Source organism: Mercenaria mercenaria, chromosome 12, assembly GCF_021730395.1.
Source record: "Mercenaria mercenaria strain notata chromosome 12, MADL_Memer_1, whole genome shotgun sequence".
Lineage (NCBI taxonomy): Eukaryota > Metazoa > Mollusca > Bivalvia > Venerida > Veneridae > Mercenaria > Mercenaria mercenaria.
Genome location: NC_069372.1, coordinates 72,991,571 through 73,009,482, shown reverse-complemented (window position 1 = coordinate 73,009,482; position 17,912 = coordinate 72,991,571). Strand labels below are relative to the sequence as shown.

General features: G+C 35.3%; 1 protein-coding gene across 1 annotated transcript in view; it reads right to left on the bottom strand.

Annotated features, from left to right (window-relative positions):
• Positions 1-139: 139 nt before the first annotated feature.
• Positions 140-17,912, bottom strand: part of LOC123533535 (N-lysine methyltransferase KMT5A-like) — a 32,662-nt gene continuing 14,889 nt past the window's right edge. Inside the window, exons 6-8 of the mRNA XM_045315191.2 lie at positions 15,485-15,544; positions 12,269-12,459; positions 140-7,070 (exon numbers count right to left, since the gene is read on the bottom strand). Of these exons, the coding sequence (XP_045171126.1) occupies positions 6,857-7,070; positions 12,269-12,459; positions 15,485-15,544 (465 nt within the window). The 3' untranslated portion in view covers positions 140-6,856. The remainder of the gene's footprint in view (positions 7,071-12,268; positions 12,460-15,484; positions 15,545-17,912) is intronic.

The following is a 17,912-nucleotide window of genomic DNA, read 5'->3' as shown; positions in this document are numbered from 1 at the left end:
GAATCTATATGACAATCCAGCCAGAGGATCATATTACATTTATGACAATCCAATCACATGATTCCTGTATATTATGTGGATTATGGTACATTTATAGCAATCAATTCTGAGGATTATGATACATTTATGACAAAGTCAGTTCATACATATGTATGTTTTAATTTTGAAATACTGAATTTCAACACAACAAATTATTTAACATGTTAATAATGAAAATGCTTAACTACCAAATGCAAAATTTCATTTCATGATTTTACTCTATTTCAATTTATTCAAAGAATACTACTGTTAACTTAGGTAGGTTAAATGCATAAAATATAATAAGTTAATATATATTTTAATTCATGTGCAGATGAAAATGAGATAGTATGGCAAAAATGGCAATTTTTTTAAGTACATGAATCAATGTACACTCACTGAATACTAGTAGCTTGTCTTGACAGAAGTCATTACTCTCTCACTATCAGTTATACATGGTTTGTTTGTTCTGTATAGTTAAATCTTTATAACAGAATTTCAGTCATGTAAATTTACCTTACAAATGTTCGTAAGTCCTAACAGGTACTGTTCCGAACAAGAAACTGACAATTCAGACGTGGACAAGTAACTTCAGACATACTGTCTTCATCTAATCTCTGCAGAAAACATGTGCCTCCCAACTTGACAGACATTCCACAGCGTACTAGCTGGACGGACATTTGTCAGTTTCCTAAATGGACAGACAGACATTTGGCAGTGAGCCAACTGGTAGGACATCCGGCAGTGTCCATCCAGCTTTTTACTCTTTCTAGCAAAGTTTTTATTTGCATGACACTTAATGACTGGTAAATGATAAAACACTTATTCAGGCACAAAGCTATGTACAATGTACAACTTGACTGGCTACCAGATTTCAGATCAAGCATAAATCAATAAAGGTACATCTGCCAATTATAAAATGGAGTTGTGTAATGAATATGATTAATGCCCACATGTAATATCACAACAAATTAACTGTAAAAGATTCATAAATTAATATTTTCAAATACAGAAAATTACTGAGGACTTCCTACCATATAAGGCAATATGGCTAAAAACTGAAATTGCTGGGAACCCAGCTGGCAGTGGACAATCTTCTCTCCTGCACATAAGACAGATTTTTACCTTATGATGTATTTAAACAACATGTTTATTTTTTAGCATCTTAAATTGTACAAACATCTATTCTAGATTCTCAAATGAACAAGGTTTGGTTTCAAGCAAGCCTAACAGTAACAACTGAATAAAGCCTAGTATTCTCTACAATTCTAACTCGAGACAGAATACCTGGAATTATGTTCTTTGAAATGTCTACTCTAAAACAACATAAAAATGTACAAAATATTTACATATATGAGATCATTTATGAAATATTATTACTTTCAAGAATGTTTAAAAACATCATCTTTCATACAATTTCCAATCTGAGAATAATTCTCAAGAACATTTTTTCTAGCCAAGCCAGATTCAGGAAGAACTGACTTGCAGTATGAACATACCTCGTCTTATATAAGTTATGTATCGAAGCAATCTGGTATAGGAAGTATTGAATACTGATTTATCACAGCACATCTGTTAAAGGTTTTTGACCTAGTGAGTTTTTGCCAAAATGAAAAATCTTTTTACCAAAACTAGATGTAAATCTCAGATAAATCTCTGTCTCAAACATTCATTCCAATTTCTATACATTCATATTATCTGCGATCACTGAAATAGTTGGCACAGCACTCGTATGACATTTACTACGAGGTATTTAGTGTTCTGGACGATTGAGTTCCTTACTGTAAACAAGAAGGGCATGATGGCCCAGCAAGGCTCTCCTAACTTAGTTCATATGGTGAAATAATAAATTTCCATGACAAACTAATTTTTACTGATTTTGTTGGTAGGCCCTAAGTCAATCAACAAAATTAAATCCCATCAAACAACAACATTTTCCAATCAGTGTTCAAAATTTAAAATCCACAAATTTGTGTCCCCATGGAATGGTCATATTTGCCAGAAACACAAAATTTTATGCACATGAAACTAAAACATTTCACAGTACTCCTTATGACCTAGTATCCAATCTTACCTTGATCCTGTTTAAACAAATATTCTGACATGTTTTATGTAAATCATGTAGAACTTATTTACCAAGATTTTTTATGAATCTGACCAAGTGACCTATTTCTTTTAAACCAGATGACCCAGTTTTGAACTTCACCTAAAGTTTATAAAGACACACATTCTGACCAGAATTCAAAAAGATCATTGACCCCCAGTTGACCTAGTTTCATACTAAGCCTATAAATTATAATGACAAGCATTTTGACAATGTGCCTTTACAACCAGGTAGAAATGTGACTTCTGCTGTTTTTTTACAGGGTTTTTCTGATGTGTTGACCTACTTTTTGACCCCAAGGTTTAAAACTTGACCTAGATTTCATTACAACAAACATTCTAACCAGGCATCAAAAAGATAAGAAAGAAAATGTAGCCTTACTGTTTTTCTATGATTTAACCTAATGACCTAGTTTTTTTTACTTAAAGGAACCTAGTTTCAAACTTTATCAGGATTTCATAGAGACAAACATTCCAACAAAGTTTTATGAAAATCATGTCGTAAACGTGGCCTCTAGACTTTTAACATTTTTCTATCATTTGATCTGAAAACCTAGTTTGATAAACCAGTTTAAAACTTGACACAAATTTAATAGAGAAACATTCAAACCTATCCCAGATTGTACTGGGAGCAACTTTCTGACTAAGTTCCATTTCCTAGTTTGTTTGTGCCTCTTGTATTAATCTATATCTTAGGTGAGAAAATAAGTTTTAAATATAGACATTATTGTATGTATTACTTTGCTAATAAGCATAAATATTCTTTTTCATACAGTATGTCTCTGTCTGCCTTCACAATAAACAAGATAGTGTTGTTAAAGGGTTGTGCAAAATATATAACATTCTTGCATTTCTGTGGATGTTTTTTTTTCTCATCATGAAACAGATAAAAGAATAGAACTTACAGGATCTGGTGACAATTTTATCTGAAATGCCTCTTTCTGACCATAACATCTGACACACTGATTCTTTCTATAAAAGATTTATGTTATTAAACTGGCACTGCTTCATGCTATTAAATAGGCACTACAATTTGTGACATCAGACTCAAAAATAAATAACTTTCCTGACAGCAAACCATGTACCAAATTTTGATTCACGAAAATATCTAATAATAACAAGAGCTGTCTAATGACAGCACGCTCGACTATTCGAAGAATTGATTGAAGAATGGGGTCAAAATATTTCCACAGATATTCAGACAAAAGAAATAAATAGATTAGACAAACAATGTTCCTGTATTACTTTGATTTCGATAAGTCTTGCACTAAATGGCAATATATGAGCCAATTTCAAAGTCCAAAAAGGACCATAATTCAGCCAAAATAGTTATGTACTCTTGCCTACAGATGGAAATCATAATGATAAACAAGTGTTCAAAGTTTAAAAGCCATATGTCAAATAGTTTTGACAAAACATGGACTTGTATGAAAACAGAACCAATTTCAAAGTCCAAAAAGGGCCATAATTCAGCCAAAATAGATTACAGAGTTATGTTCTCTTTCCTACAGATAGAGACTATTCTACTAAACAAGTGATAAAAGTTTAAAAGCCATATGTCAAACACTTTACAAAAAATATGAACTGGTACGAAAAACTTAACCAAGATTTCTAAGTCAAAAGGGGCCATAATTCAGCCAAAATCTTTGATGGAGTTATGTACTCTTGCCTATAACTGAACATGGTGATGGTAAACAGGTGTTGAAAGTTTCAAAGCTTTATCTCAAAAGACTTTGTCAAAATATGAACTGGTACGAAATATTAACCCAGATTTCTAAGTCAAAAAGGGCCATAATTCAGCCAAAATCCTTGATGGAGTTATGTGCTCTTGCGTATAACTGGACATGGTGATGGTAAACAAGTGTTGAAAGTTTCAAAGCTTTATCTCAAAAGACTTTGTCTAAATATGAACTGGTACGAAAAACTTAACCAAGATTTCTAAGTCGAAAGGGGCCATAATTCAGCCAAAATCCCTGATGGAGTTACGTACTCTTGCCTATAACTGGCCATGGTGATGGTAAACAAGTGTTGAAAGTTTCAAAGCTTTATCTCAAAAGACTTTGTCTAAATATGAACTGGTACGAAAAACTTAACCAAGGTTTCTAAGTTGAAAGGGGCCATAATTCAGCCAAAATTCCTGATGGAGTTATGTACTCTTGCCTATAACTGGCCATGGTGATGGTAAACAAGTGTTGAAAGTTTCAAAGCTTTATCTTAAAAGACTTTGTCAAAATATGAACTGGTACGAAAAACTTAACCAAGATTTCTAAGTTGAAAGGGGCCATAATTCAGCCAAAATTCCGGATGGAGTTATGTACTCTTGCCTATAACTGGCCATGGTGATGGTAAACAAGTGTTGAAAGTTGCTTTATCTTAAAAGACTTTGTCAAAATATGAACTGGTACGAAAAATTTAACCATGATTTCTAAGTCAAAAGGGGCCATAATTCAGCCAAAATCCTTGATGGAGTTATGTGCTCTTGCCTATAACTGGCCATGATGATGGTAAACAAGTGTTGAAAGTTTCAAAGCTTTATCTCAAGACTTTGTCAAAATGTGGAATGGTACGAAAAACTTAACCAAGGTGTGACGCCGACGCCGACGCCGTGGTGAGTAGGATAGCTCTACTTATTCTTCAAATAGTCGAGCTAAAAATCATTACCCAAAGGCTGATATAAAAAGATTCAAAATGGCTGAGCATCTCCTTGTAGATAAGAAAGGATTTCCATTCTGAACAAGAGGACCATGATGGTTCTGAATTGGTCACCTGTTCCCACATGACCCAGTTTTGAGTACGACGTCGTTTTTTCTATTATTTGACATAGTGACCTAGTTTTTACCCAGTTTCAAAACTGACCTAGATATTATCAAGACGAACATTCAGATCAATTTTCATGCAGATCCATTGAAAAATATGGCCTCTAGAGAGGTCAAAAGATTTTTGTAATTTTAGACCTACTGACCTAGTTTTTGACCGCAGTTGACCCAGTTTCAAACTTGACCTAGACATCATCAAGATGAAAATTCAGACCAACTTTCATACAGATCCCATGAAAAGTATGGCCTCTAGAGAGGTCACAAGTTTTTTTTTATTATTTGACCTACTGACCTAGTTTTTGAAGGCATGTGACCCAGTTTCAAACTTGACCTAGATATCATCAAGGTGAACATTCTGACCAATTTTCATGAAGATCCATTCAAGGGTATGGCCTCTAGAGAGGTCACAAGGTTTTTCTATTTTAAGACCTACTGACCTAGTTTTTGATCGCAGTTGACCCAGTTTCAAACTCGACCTGTATATCATCAAGATAAACATTCAGACCAACATTTATACAGATCCCATGAAAAATATGGCCTCTAGAGAGGTCAAAACGTTTTTTCATTATTTGACCTACTGACCTACTTTTTGATGGCACGTGACCCACTTTCGAGTTTGACCTAGATATCATCAAGATGAACATTCTGACTAATTTTTATGGAGATCCATTCACAAGTATGGCCTCTAGAGAGGTCAAAAGGTTTTTGTATTTTTAAACCTACTGACCTAGTTTTTGACCGCACATGACCCTGTTTCGAACTTGACCTAGATATCATCAAGATGAACATTCAGACCAACTTTCATACAGATCCCATGAAAAATATGGCCTCTAGAGAGATCACAAGCTTTTTCTATTATTTGACCTACTGACCTAGTTTTTGAAGGCACGTGACCCAGTTTCAAACTTGACCTAGATATCATCAAGGTGAACGTTCTGACCAATTTTCATGAAGATCTTGTGTAATATATGGCCTCTAGAGAGGTCACAAGGTTTTTCTATTTTCAGACCTACTGACCTAGTTTTGGACCGCACATGACCCAGTTTCGAACTTGACCTAGATATCATCAAGGTGAACATTCTGACCAATTTTCATGAAGATCTCATGAAATATATGGCATCTACAGAGGTCACAAGGTTTTTCTATTTTTAGACCTACTGACCTAGTTTTTGATGGCACGTGACCCAGTTTCGAACTTGATCTAGATATCATCAAGATGAACATTCAGACCAACTTTCATACAGATCCCATGAAAAATATGGCCTTTAGAGAGGTCACAAGGTTTTTTTATTATTTGACCTACTGACCTAGTTTTTGAAGGCACATGACCCAGTTTCGAACTTGACCTAGATATCATCAAGGTGAACGTTCTGACCAATTTTCATGAAGAACTTGTGAAATATATCGCCTCTAGAGAGGTCACAAGGTTTTTCTATTTTTAGACCTACTGACCTAGTTTTGGACCGCACATGAACCAGTTTCGAACTTGACCTAGATATCATCAAGATGAACATTCTGACCAATATTCATAAAGATCCCATGAAAAATGTGACCCATAGAGTGGTCACAATCAAAAGTTTACGCACGGACTGACGGACGGACGACGGACGCTGCGTGATCACAAAAGCTCACCTTGTCACTTTGTGACAGGTGAGCTAAAAATGGCACACTGAGGTAAAAACAAGGTTTCTCACAAACTTTCTGCCCCCTCGCCTGGTCACAGGAATTACTCATTTAAAACACACAACTAACTGCAATCACGGATATGTTTTTCAAATGTTTTTAAAGTTTATCATACATCAGTCCATGACCAAGTATTACACATATAAGACAATATCTAGCCGGTATTATATATCACCCATCACATTTTCATTGCAGAATGAGTCTCATTAAAACTAAATGCGGTGTTTTCTTTATCATCACGACTTTAACCAGGGATGGGAATCTACTGATGCTTTGCTACGATCACCATAGTCATACAAGAGTTCTTCCCCTTCACTAATGTCTCTAGAGGCGACTAGAATGAGATACGGTTGACCTCTGACATCTACAAGTTTGGTATGGCAGTTACCCTTGGTTTTACTGTGGTTCAGGAGACGACCAAGTTTACCACTTTCTGCTGTTGCATCAATACTGAAAATAAGCAAATCAATCTTGCAATCATACTTTTCTACGAATACTACATTGTAATCATCCTTATTTACTGACTAGTACCTAGTACATTATAATCATCTTTTTACTACTGAGTCTGGTGGAATACTCGGAGCTCCAGATAAGGTTTTGTGCAATTAGTAACGGTACTACCTGATTTTCTGTGAAATTAGTATCAGGTATTACCTGATACTTTTTTTAAATTAGTAACGGTACTTCCTGATATTTTGTGAAATTAGTAATGGTAGTTCCAGATAACAGACAAAAATAAGCAGCAACCATGAACTCATCAACTTTAGGAAGAAGTGGGAAATATTTTTTCTACCTGAACGCTGAGTGATTCGAAAGGTGGCTATAATTTTCTTGTTTCTAGATAAAAAGCATTGATGTGACCATTCATTTTCTTAGTTATATCAAAGAAGTATAAAATACATTATTTTATAGCTCTTTGGTTATATCGTTTCACATACAGTGGTTATTGTTTCATTACAAAATTCTGTACAAAGTCGTTTTTAAAAATTCAAGCCGATGCTGTAACTATTTTGTATGAATGCAGGATGAAAATGTTTTTATTAACACGGAGTCATATCATCCGATTCGGTGAATAATATCTCACTCGAATAAAACTGAAAGTAAACTGTCTAAACTAAAATCAGAAGCTACATACATTCAAATCAATTCATCGATGGATGTCAGTTAGATTTAACATAATGGGCCAACATAATGATACATTAAATGTCGTTCTTTTTACCAGATGACAAAAAATGTGAACAATATTCCAATTAATTGCACGGTTACAGCAATTTCTTTATAAAACATCTGCCGAACATGCTGACAATTTAAACGAAGTGTCAAATACGTAATAGTGGCGCTAATTGGCTGAACACAATCGACTGTAGTGTATCGGATATTTTGATTTGCTTTCACACTTCTCAGGGAAAATCTCACAAGTACCTGAAGTAGGCGGAGCTTAAATTATTCTATCAGCGTGTGTTTCGTGTATTCCACATTCATTTTGACACTGTGCAAACAGCCCGGATAGCGTTGATTAGCGCAACTTGGCGAAGACATGCAATTCAGCTCGATCTTCATTTGAAATTCTTGATACTGTTAACACGTCGTACTGATACGACCACATTTTAAAACAAGAGGACCATGATGGTCCTGAATCGCTCACCTCTTCCCACATGACCCAGTTTTGAGTATGACGTCGCTTTTTCTATTATTTGACATAGTGACCTAGTTTTTGAGCTCATGTGACCCAGTTTTGAACTTAATTCTGACCAATTTTCATGAAGATCCATTGAAAAATATGGTCTCTGAGAGGTCACAAGGTTTTTCTATTATTTGACCTTTTGACCCAGTTTTCGAAGGTACGTCACCCTGTTTTGAACTTTACCTAGATATCATCAAGGTGAACATTCTCACTAATTTTCATGAAGATCTCATGAAAAATATGGCCTCTAGAGAGGTTACAAGGTTTTTCTATTTCTATACCTACTGGCCTAGTTTTTGACCGCACTTGACCCAGTTTCCAAACAGATCTAGATATCATCAAGGTGAACATTCAGATCAATTTTCATGAAGATCCATTGAAAAATATGGCCTCTAGAGAGGTCAAAAGATTTTAATAATTTTAGACCTACTGACCTAGTTTTTGACCGCAGTTGACCCAGTTTCAAACATGGCCTAGATATCATCAAGATGAACATTCAGACCAACTTTCAAACAGATCCCATGAAAAGTATGGCCTTTAGAGAGGTCACAAGGTTTTTTTATTATTTGACCTACTGACCTAGTTTTTTAAGGCACGTGACCCAGTTTCAAACTTGACCTAGATATTATCAAGGTGAACATTCTGACCAATTTTTATGGAGATCCATTCACAAGTATGGCCTCTAGAGAGGTCACAAGGTTTATTTTAGTTTATTTTTAGACCTACTGACCTAGTTTTTGACCACACATGACCCTGTTTCGAACTTGATCTAGATATCATCAAGATGAACAATCAGACCAACTTTCAAACAGATCCCATGAAAAATATGGCCTTTAGAGAGGTCACAAGGTTTTTCTATTATTTGACCTACTGACCTAGTTTTTGATGGCATGTGACCCACTTTCAAACTTGACCTAGATATCATCAAGATGAACATTCAGACCAAATTTCATACAGATCCCATGAAAAATATGGCCTCTAGAGAGGTCACAAGGATTTTCTATTATTTGACCTACTGACCTAGTTTTTGACGGCATGTGACCCACTTTCGAACTTGACCTAGATATCATCAAGGTGAACATTCTGACCAATTTTCATGAAGTTCTCATGAAATATATGGCCTCTAGAGAGGTCACAAGGTTTTTCTATTTTTAGACCTACTGACCTAGTTTTTGACCGCACATGACCCAGTTTCGAACATGACCTAGATATCATCAAGATGAACATTCAGACCAACTTTCATACAGATCCCATGAAAAATATGGCCTTTACAGAGGTCACAAGGTTTTTCTACTATTTGACCTACTGACCTAGTTTTTGAAGGCACGTGACCCAGTTTCGAACCTGACCTAGATATCATCAAGGTGAACGTTCTGACCAATTTTCATGAAGATTTTGTGAAATATATGGCCTCTAGAGAGGTCACAAGGTTTTTCTATTTTTAGACCTACTGACCTAGTTTTTGATGGCACGTGACCCAGTTGTGAACTTGACCTAGATATCATCAAGTTGAACATTCTGACCAATTTTCATAAAGATCTTGTGAAATATATGGCCTCTAGAGAGGTCACAAGGTTTTTCTATTTTTAGACCTACTGACCTTGTTTTTGATGGCACGTGACCCAGTTTCGAACTTGACCTAGATATCATCAAGATGAACATTCTGACCAACTTTCATAAAGATCCCATGAAAAATGTGACCTCTAGAGTGGTCACAAGCAAAAGTTTACAGACGCCTGCACGGACGACGGACACCGCGCGATCACAAAAGCTCACCTTGTCACTTTGTGACAGGTGAGCTAATAAATTTGTATTGATACGGCCACATTTTAAAATAAATTCGTATTGGACCCCTAACAAATTCATAATTACGAAAATATGGCCCTTATCTGGAGCTCAGAATACTGGCCATTAGTTTCACAGAAGAAGCTTTTAAAGTAAAACTGTTGATCAGGACAATGGGCAAAGGAGTATCCTCCTATACTGGCAGGACGAAACAAGAGCTGTCTGTTGACAGTGCGCTCGACTATTCGAAGCATTGATAGAAGTATAGGGTCAAAATATTACCTGAGATTTTCAGACAAAAGAAAAGGAACAGAAGAGTTATGTACTCTTGCCTACAGATGGGAATCATGATGATAAACAAGTGTTAAAAAGTTTCAAAGCCGCATGTCAAATAGCTTTGACAAAACGCTGACTTGTATGAAAACTGAAACAATTTCCAAGTCCACAAAGGGCCATAATTCAGCCAAAATTGTTGACAGAGTTATGTTCTCTTGCCTACAGATGGAAATCAAGATGATAAACAAGTGTTCAAAGTTTCAAAGCAATATGTCAAATAGTTTTGACAAAACATGGACTTGTACGAAAACTGAACCAATTTCCAAGTCAAAAAAGGGCAATTATTCAGTCAAAATAGTTGCCAGAGTTATGTACCCTTGCCAACAAATATAAATCATGATGATAAACAATTGTTCAAACTTTCAAAGCTACATGTCAAAAGGTTTTGACAAAACATGGACTTGTACAAAAATTGTACCAATTTCCAAGTCCAAAAAGGGCCATAATTCGGCCAAAATAGTTGACAGAGTTATGTTTTCTTGCCTACAGGTAAAGACTGTTATAATAAACAAGTGATAAAAATTTCAAAGCCATATGTCAAACACTTTACACAAAATGTGAACTGGTACGAAAACCTTAACCAAGATTTCTAAGTTAAAAGGGGCCATAATTCAGCCAAAATCCTTGATGGAGTTATGTACTCTTGCCTAAAACTGGACATGATGATGGTAAACAAGTGGTGAAAGTTTCAAAGCTTTATCTCAAAAGACTTTGTCAAAAAATGGACTGGTACGAAAAACTTAACCAAGGTGTGACGCCGGCGCCAAAACCAACGCAAACGCCGTGGTGAGCAGGATAGCTCTACTTATTCTTCGAATAGTCGAGCTAAAAACTGTCTACTACGTCAAACAATAAGACTGTAAGGTTATATAAAATTATAGACTTTTTTCACGAAAAACGTCTCCCACCATTTTCCACACATAAATTGCAAAATGCCATAAATTAAGGGCCATAACTCCAGGGCAAATCATTAAAACATAACATTCCAATGACATGCACAACCAGGCTTAGCAGTGTAACTCCTGTGAAGTTTAGTGGAATTCCAACCAGTGATAAAGTAGAAGTAGTACAATTTATCAAAGACCTTGACAGATCAAAAGTCATGACCAGAATATGACCATAATTATGCACAACTACACTAATCACTCAAGAGGTTTGGTGGAATTCAGCCTAATTGTATACAGCAAGTAATGTATTCACTGTGAAATATGATGAATCAAGGGCTATAACTCTGTTGAAAATCACTGAACAAGAACTTGTTGATAATATGTTTAACTAGGCTTGGCACTGACAGCTCCTGTAAGGTTTAATGGAAATCTGCTCAATTATGTTTATAACAAAATAAAATTTGATGAATCAAGGGCCATAACTCTGCTGAGAAACAGCGAATCCCAACATGCCCATGATATGCACAACCAAGCCTGGCAATGAACACTTGCGAATTTTTATGTACATACATTCAGTGGTGTCAGGAGTAGCATGGACAAACTTTGTGACAGAAGCTGACAGCGCTAAATCAATGTGTCTCCCCATTACATGTGAGAGAAATAATTAAGGTGTATTCTGCAGATTAATCCAAATATATCAACTTGATATTGGTTTACGATTTCTGATATTTCATTGCTGTTGCTAATTTGTCTGCAAAATCTAATTTCTCCATCATTCTAGAAAATTGTGAAGTTGCAACAACTAAAAATCTGGTCCTCTTGTTTAGAGTTTGAAAGGACTACATGCTGTGCAAAAAAATGTAAAAGTATAAAGCAAAGAGAACATTTTGGATGACAAATCTCTTAAGAACATAAAGTGGGCTGCAGAAGCAGTCAAAGTGTAGGTGAAGTATTACCAGTATTTCTTGTTCTTAAACTGGAAGTAGTACATATAACAGCCTTTTGTTGGATCTTTGGAGTATTTAGCATCACGTTCCTTTGCTTCAGGTATACTGATCAGATCTCCAGAATACTCCACCACAAAATCTCCCCGCAGGAACTTCTTGGTTGCCATGACACCACGACCCTTGTTTTCTATGTCTTCAACCTACAACATTTGATAAAAACAGAATTTAAAGATGAAAAAATAAATATACAATAAAACATTCTATTGCTGCTCATTGCAAAGGTAGGATAAATCAGAACTTTCAATTTTAACATGAACACAAATCATGCTCATTAAAAAAGTGGCATTATGCGCATCTTACTGCAAAAGGTGTGTTTTTGGTGAATGTTTAATAAAAGCTATTTTTTGGTTGCTGTGCATTTAAATGTGTAAAATTAACAATAATGCCACCTAAGTATTTGAAGTTGATGCTTCAGAAATGAAGAAATCAGACTAATAAGGTAATAGTTCTTTTCTTCAATCTTCTATGCAGTGATCTCCGTTACCTATAGGTAGAGATTTCTGAAGGTGAAGGGAAGCAACTCCTGCATGCAGTTTGACTTTTCTTTAAAAGACTGCCCCAGACAAAATAAGAAAAGTCACATTTTGAAAGCTATTATTTCATACTGGTAACAGAAAGTTTGGTATATTGGGTTAAAAGCTATAATTCCCTCAACCCTTTTGACACGCACATTTATTTCAGCTGGATTTTACTTGAAAAATGCACAATATTCCACTTTAATAAATTTAAATTTTATGTGTAACTATGAAGCTTTATCAAATGAAATTCCATCTGTTTCCAACAGAAGAGAGTATTCTAATAGATCCGCAGCAATTGCTATATAAACATATAGCGAAATCGCCTATACATGAATCTAAGATAAAATATGATTGGCTGTTACATTTCACTCCCCTATGATTGTAACATAAGAGATTCTACTTCAGTTCCATTACATACGAATTATTCCAGGGCCAAACGGTTGAAAACAGCATTTCAAAAACATAAATATAATAACAAGAGGGCCATGATGGCCCTAAATCGCTCACCTGTTATCATTGCACTTGAGGACAAGAAGGTCCTCAGAAAAAAAATCTAAGTCCAAAGGACAGGAACAACAAACGGAAGAAATTTAACCAAAAAGAAAAAAAATTTTTTAAAAGGTACAGATATGTCAAAATACACCTTAAAATTGGAGGTACCATCCATGTTGTACCACAGAAGTGGTCTCGGTTTTCCCTACAGCCAGTAATAAAAAAGTTACTAAAAATAAGCTATTTATAGTAACGTAAAATGGAAGTAATTAAAAAGAAAATTATTGTAAGCGAACAAAAGAAGGATCTGCCAAATAAATCTGTTGACATTAATGAAATTTCATATCAGTATCTTCATTAGTTATGGAGATATACCCATTTTAATTTGAAATAAAGGGAGGTAATTTGATATAAAATCAGTCCATAGTTATCTACCCTGATTGGCTCAGTCCAACTAATGACAATAATGAAATTTCAAATACGTCCTATAAGTACTTACTGATATAAATTCATTTTGATTACAATCAGGGGAGGTAATCAGATATAAAATAATTCTGGAATCTACGATTGGATCTGATTTGTCATGGAATCCAAGATTTATTGTTGTTGAAGATATTTTGGAAGTTTGTATCGAATCAAACCATAAATGAAGTCTCTATATGGCTGCAAAAGCCAAAATAACCAATTTTGGACTTTCAGGGGACCATCACTCTGGAACCCATTATGGAATCTGGCCAGTTCAAGAAAGGAACCAAGATCTTGTGGTGATACAAGTTGTGTGCAAGTTTGGTTAAAATCAAATCATAAATGAAGCTGCTATTGTGCAGACAAGGTCAAAATAGCTAATTTTGGCCCTTTCAGGGGCCATAACTCTGAAACCCATTACGGGATCTGGCCAGTTCAATAAAGGAACTGAGATTTTATGGCGACACAGGTTTTGTGCAAGTTTGATTCAATTCAAATCATAAATGAAGCTGCTATTGTGCAGACAAGGTCAAAATAGCTAATTTTGGCCTTTCAGGGGCCATAACTCTGGAACCCATAAAGAGATCTCGCCAGTTCAAGAAAGGAACCGAGATCTTATAGTTATACAAGTTGTGTGCAAGTTTGGTTAAAATAAAATCATAAATGAAGCTGCTATTGTGCAGACAAGGTCAAAATAGCTAATTCTGGGCCTTTCAGGGGCCAAAACTCTGGAACCCATACTGGAATCTGGCCAGTTCAAGAACGGAACCAAGATCTTATGGTGATACAAGTTGTGTGCCAGTTTGGTAAAAATCAAATCATAAATAAAGCTGCTATTGTGCAGACAAGGTCAAAATAGCTAATTTTGGCCCTTCAGGGGCCATAACTCTGGAACCCATATTGGGATCTGGCCAGTTCAAGAAAGGAACCGAGATCTTATGGTGATACAAGTTGTGTGCAAGTTTGGTTAAAATAAAATCATAAATGAAACCACTATCGTGCAGACAAGAAATTGTTGACGGACGGACGGACGCACAGTCACACGCACGGACTGACGACGGACAAAGGGTGATCACAAAGTCATACTGACTCATATATAGGTCCGTAAAACATGTTCTGATCTCTATGTGCGAATTCAATTAGCTTAATTATGATTCAGCGGTGACGTCATAAATGTATGACATAAAGTATGACGTCATATAAATGTTGAGCTCGTCACTCGTAACACAGGGTCAACCTGCCTAATTTGATGATTCTGTTCATAATTAGTTTGCGAGCTGTTAGATTACTAATTTATGAATACTTCTCGAAATTATGATAAAAAAGAAACAAATATCTATACGTTCCATTGGCTATGCAACATTTTTTAACCATAGGGGGTAAATTGTAACAGCATATGACCCGAATGACGTATTACTCTGAAAATGTAGTACTGTAAAATACGAATTATTTGCGTTGTTAGAATCGAAAAAATAAATCTGTTCCAATAATTTTATCAATTAATAAAACATGGGCAGTCGTTTGGATGCGAAAAATTAAATCACTCGTGCTAGGCACTCGTGATTTAATTATTACGCATCTAAACTCCTGCCCATATTTTATTAACTGATAAAATATAGGAACAGATTTATTATTTCTTAATTAAACATCCTTCAGCAATTACTGGCATTTCAACCAGAATGTTACAAACCTGTAGTCCATCTTCACAACCAGACAGTATTTTGTTGAATAAACCTTCATCTTTCTCTTTCTGTAAAAATCACTTCAATAAGTAAGATTTAATGCCTTTAATGGCTTTAATAGCAGATTATGTCATTCACATTGTTTATACTTTCAAAATTAATGAAATTATCAGTTATTTGTTTTTTATTTCACAAAAATTCAAATGTTTTTAAAAAGGTATGAAATAAAAGAAATCCATCACTAAATATTGCAGTATTATTTACTTTTTTCTTGATGTAAAAGGCCTAAAATAAAATATTGTTTGTTTCCCCATCCACGACCGACTCGAAAAAATCGGCGCGACCCAAAAAATTTTAACGCCAAAACCGAAATTAAATTTTGTTTTAATTGGTACGAAAAAACCTGGGACAAAAAATGCATATTTCGAATTAGTTTGAGTACGAAACCGATCTTTTGATCTGTATCGCATTGGCGCAAGTAAGTATTAGAACAGTTGGTGGTAAAAAGACGCTTGGAGATGACAAATTAGAAAATGGCGGAGCATTCAGTTTGCATCTCCGTAACTATAAACAAGAGTAGGGCTGTCATTGATTGGGTCTTTGGCATATCGACGATACCGATATATCGGATGACAAATATCGACGATACATCGATATATCGATTATTAAGTTAGACTAACAACCTATTTATTCATGCGCATGCTATATACCTTCTTGTTAATGTTTAGTTTTATTGCCTACTTTTCATATTACTGTTTGATAGTGTTGTATTTGTATCTATGAAATAAATAAGATAAATGAAAATTAATAAAATCTTTCATAGATCTTTATTGTGCTTTCACTCCTCTTTTGCATTTATCCTACTTTACAACTTAGTGATTTTATAATACCAGGCACTGGAGTCGGGTTTCAACAGCTAAAATTCTGCATTTCTCTTCCACAGATATCTATTTATTTATTAAATTAATTAATGATTTATTTATTTACATGTTTTTATTTATTTGTTAGCCTGTTTCATACCCTGCGTAATTTTTACCTTGCACTTACATTCGGTGCTGGCACCGCATGATTTTCTTTTCTTTTTTATTCTTCTGCCCAAGTTTTCGATGGGCCCTCAAATTTGTAGTGTTTGACTGTTTGTTGTACTGCAAGACATGTTTAAGCAACACCCTTGTTTCTAGGAACACAAACAAAGCTTTTCTTTCCGTCTTTTGACTCTTTTTCCACTATTTAAACTGGTGACGGCTTCCTCTTCGGCCAACTTTGATTGTTATTGTTACGGGCACTAGCTAAATTCTGTACCTTTTCTTGAGTGATCAGCTATACGCGAACAAGTAAAAAGCCGAGCTTGGCGTAGAAAGAGTATATACACTATGTTTTACATGCACAAACAACGGAGCGACCTTTCAAGACAGGACAACGTAACTTTATGATAATAGATTCGGAAGTTGAGCCCTTTTTACTTCTACCCATACAGGTAGTGCCGGCTAGTGGGAAAAGACTGCTACGGTACAGGTTTAGACATGACCTTTTTGACAACTTCCGTTACTTACGGCACATTTTTGCAGGCAGAAAAAGTTGTTTTAGAGGGTCTGAGTGTTTATCTAGACAGTTTTTTTTCTCTCTGTAAAATATCGATTTTTGAAAATGGGAATCGATAATCGATCGACCAAAAAATATCGTTGATACATCGATATCGTTTCTATCGATGACAGCCCTAAACAAGAGCACCGCCTTGCGGGTGCTGACGCTCATCTGATTTTTTTTTTGTGTAATAGAAATATTGTCCTACCCATGATTTTCTAAGTCTAAAAAGGGGCATCATTCTTGCAAAAAGCAGGATAGAGTTATGTTTCTTGGTGTTCAGTGTCCACTTATGATGGTGAAAAACTGTTGCAAGTTTTAAAGCAAAAGCTTTGATAGTTTATGAGAAAAGTTGACTTAAACATAATACTCAACCAAGAAAATGATTTTCTAAGTCCAAAAGGGGCAATAATTATTGCAAAAAGCAGGATGGAGTTATGTTGCTTGTTGTACAGGGTCATCTTATGATTGTGAACAAGTGTTGCAAGTTTCAAAGCAATAGCTTTGATAGTTTAAGAGAAAAAGTTGACCTAAACATAAAACTTAACCAAGAAATCTGATATTTTCTAAGTCCAAAAGGGGCCATCAATCTTGCAAAAAGCAGGATGGAGTTATGTTTCTTTCTGTACAGGGTCAACTTATGATGGTGAACAAGTGTTGCAAGTTTTAAAGCAATAGCTTTGACAGTTTAGGAGAAAAGCTGACCTAAACATAAAACTTAACCAAGAAAACTGATTTTCTAAGTCCAAAAGGGGCAATAATTCTAGCAAAAAGCAAGATGGAGTTATGTTTCTTGATGTACAGGGTCTGCTTATGATGGTGAACAAGTATTCCAAGTTTCAAAGCAATAGC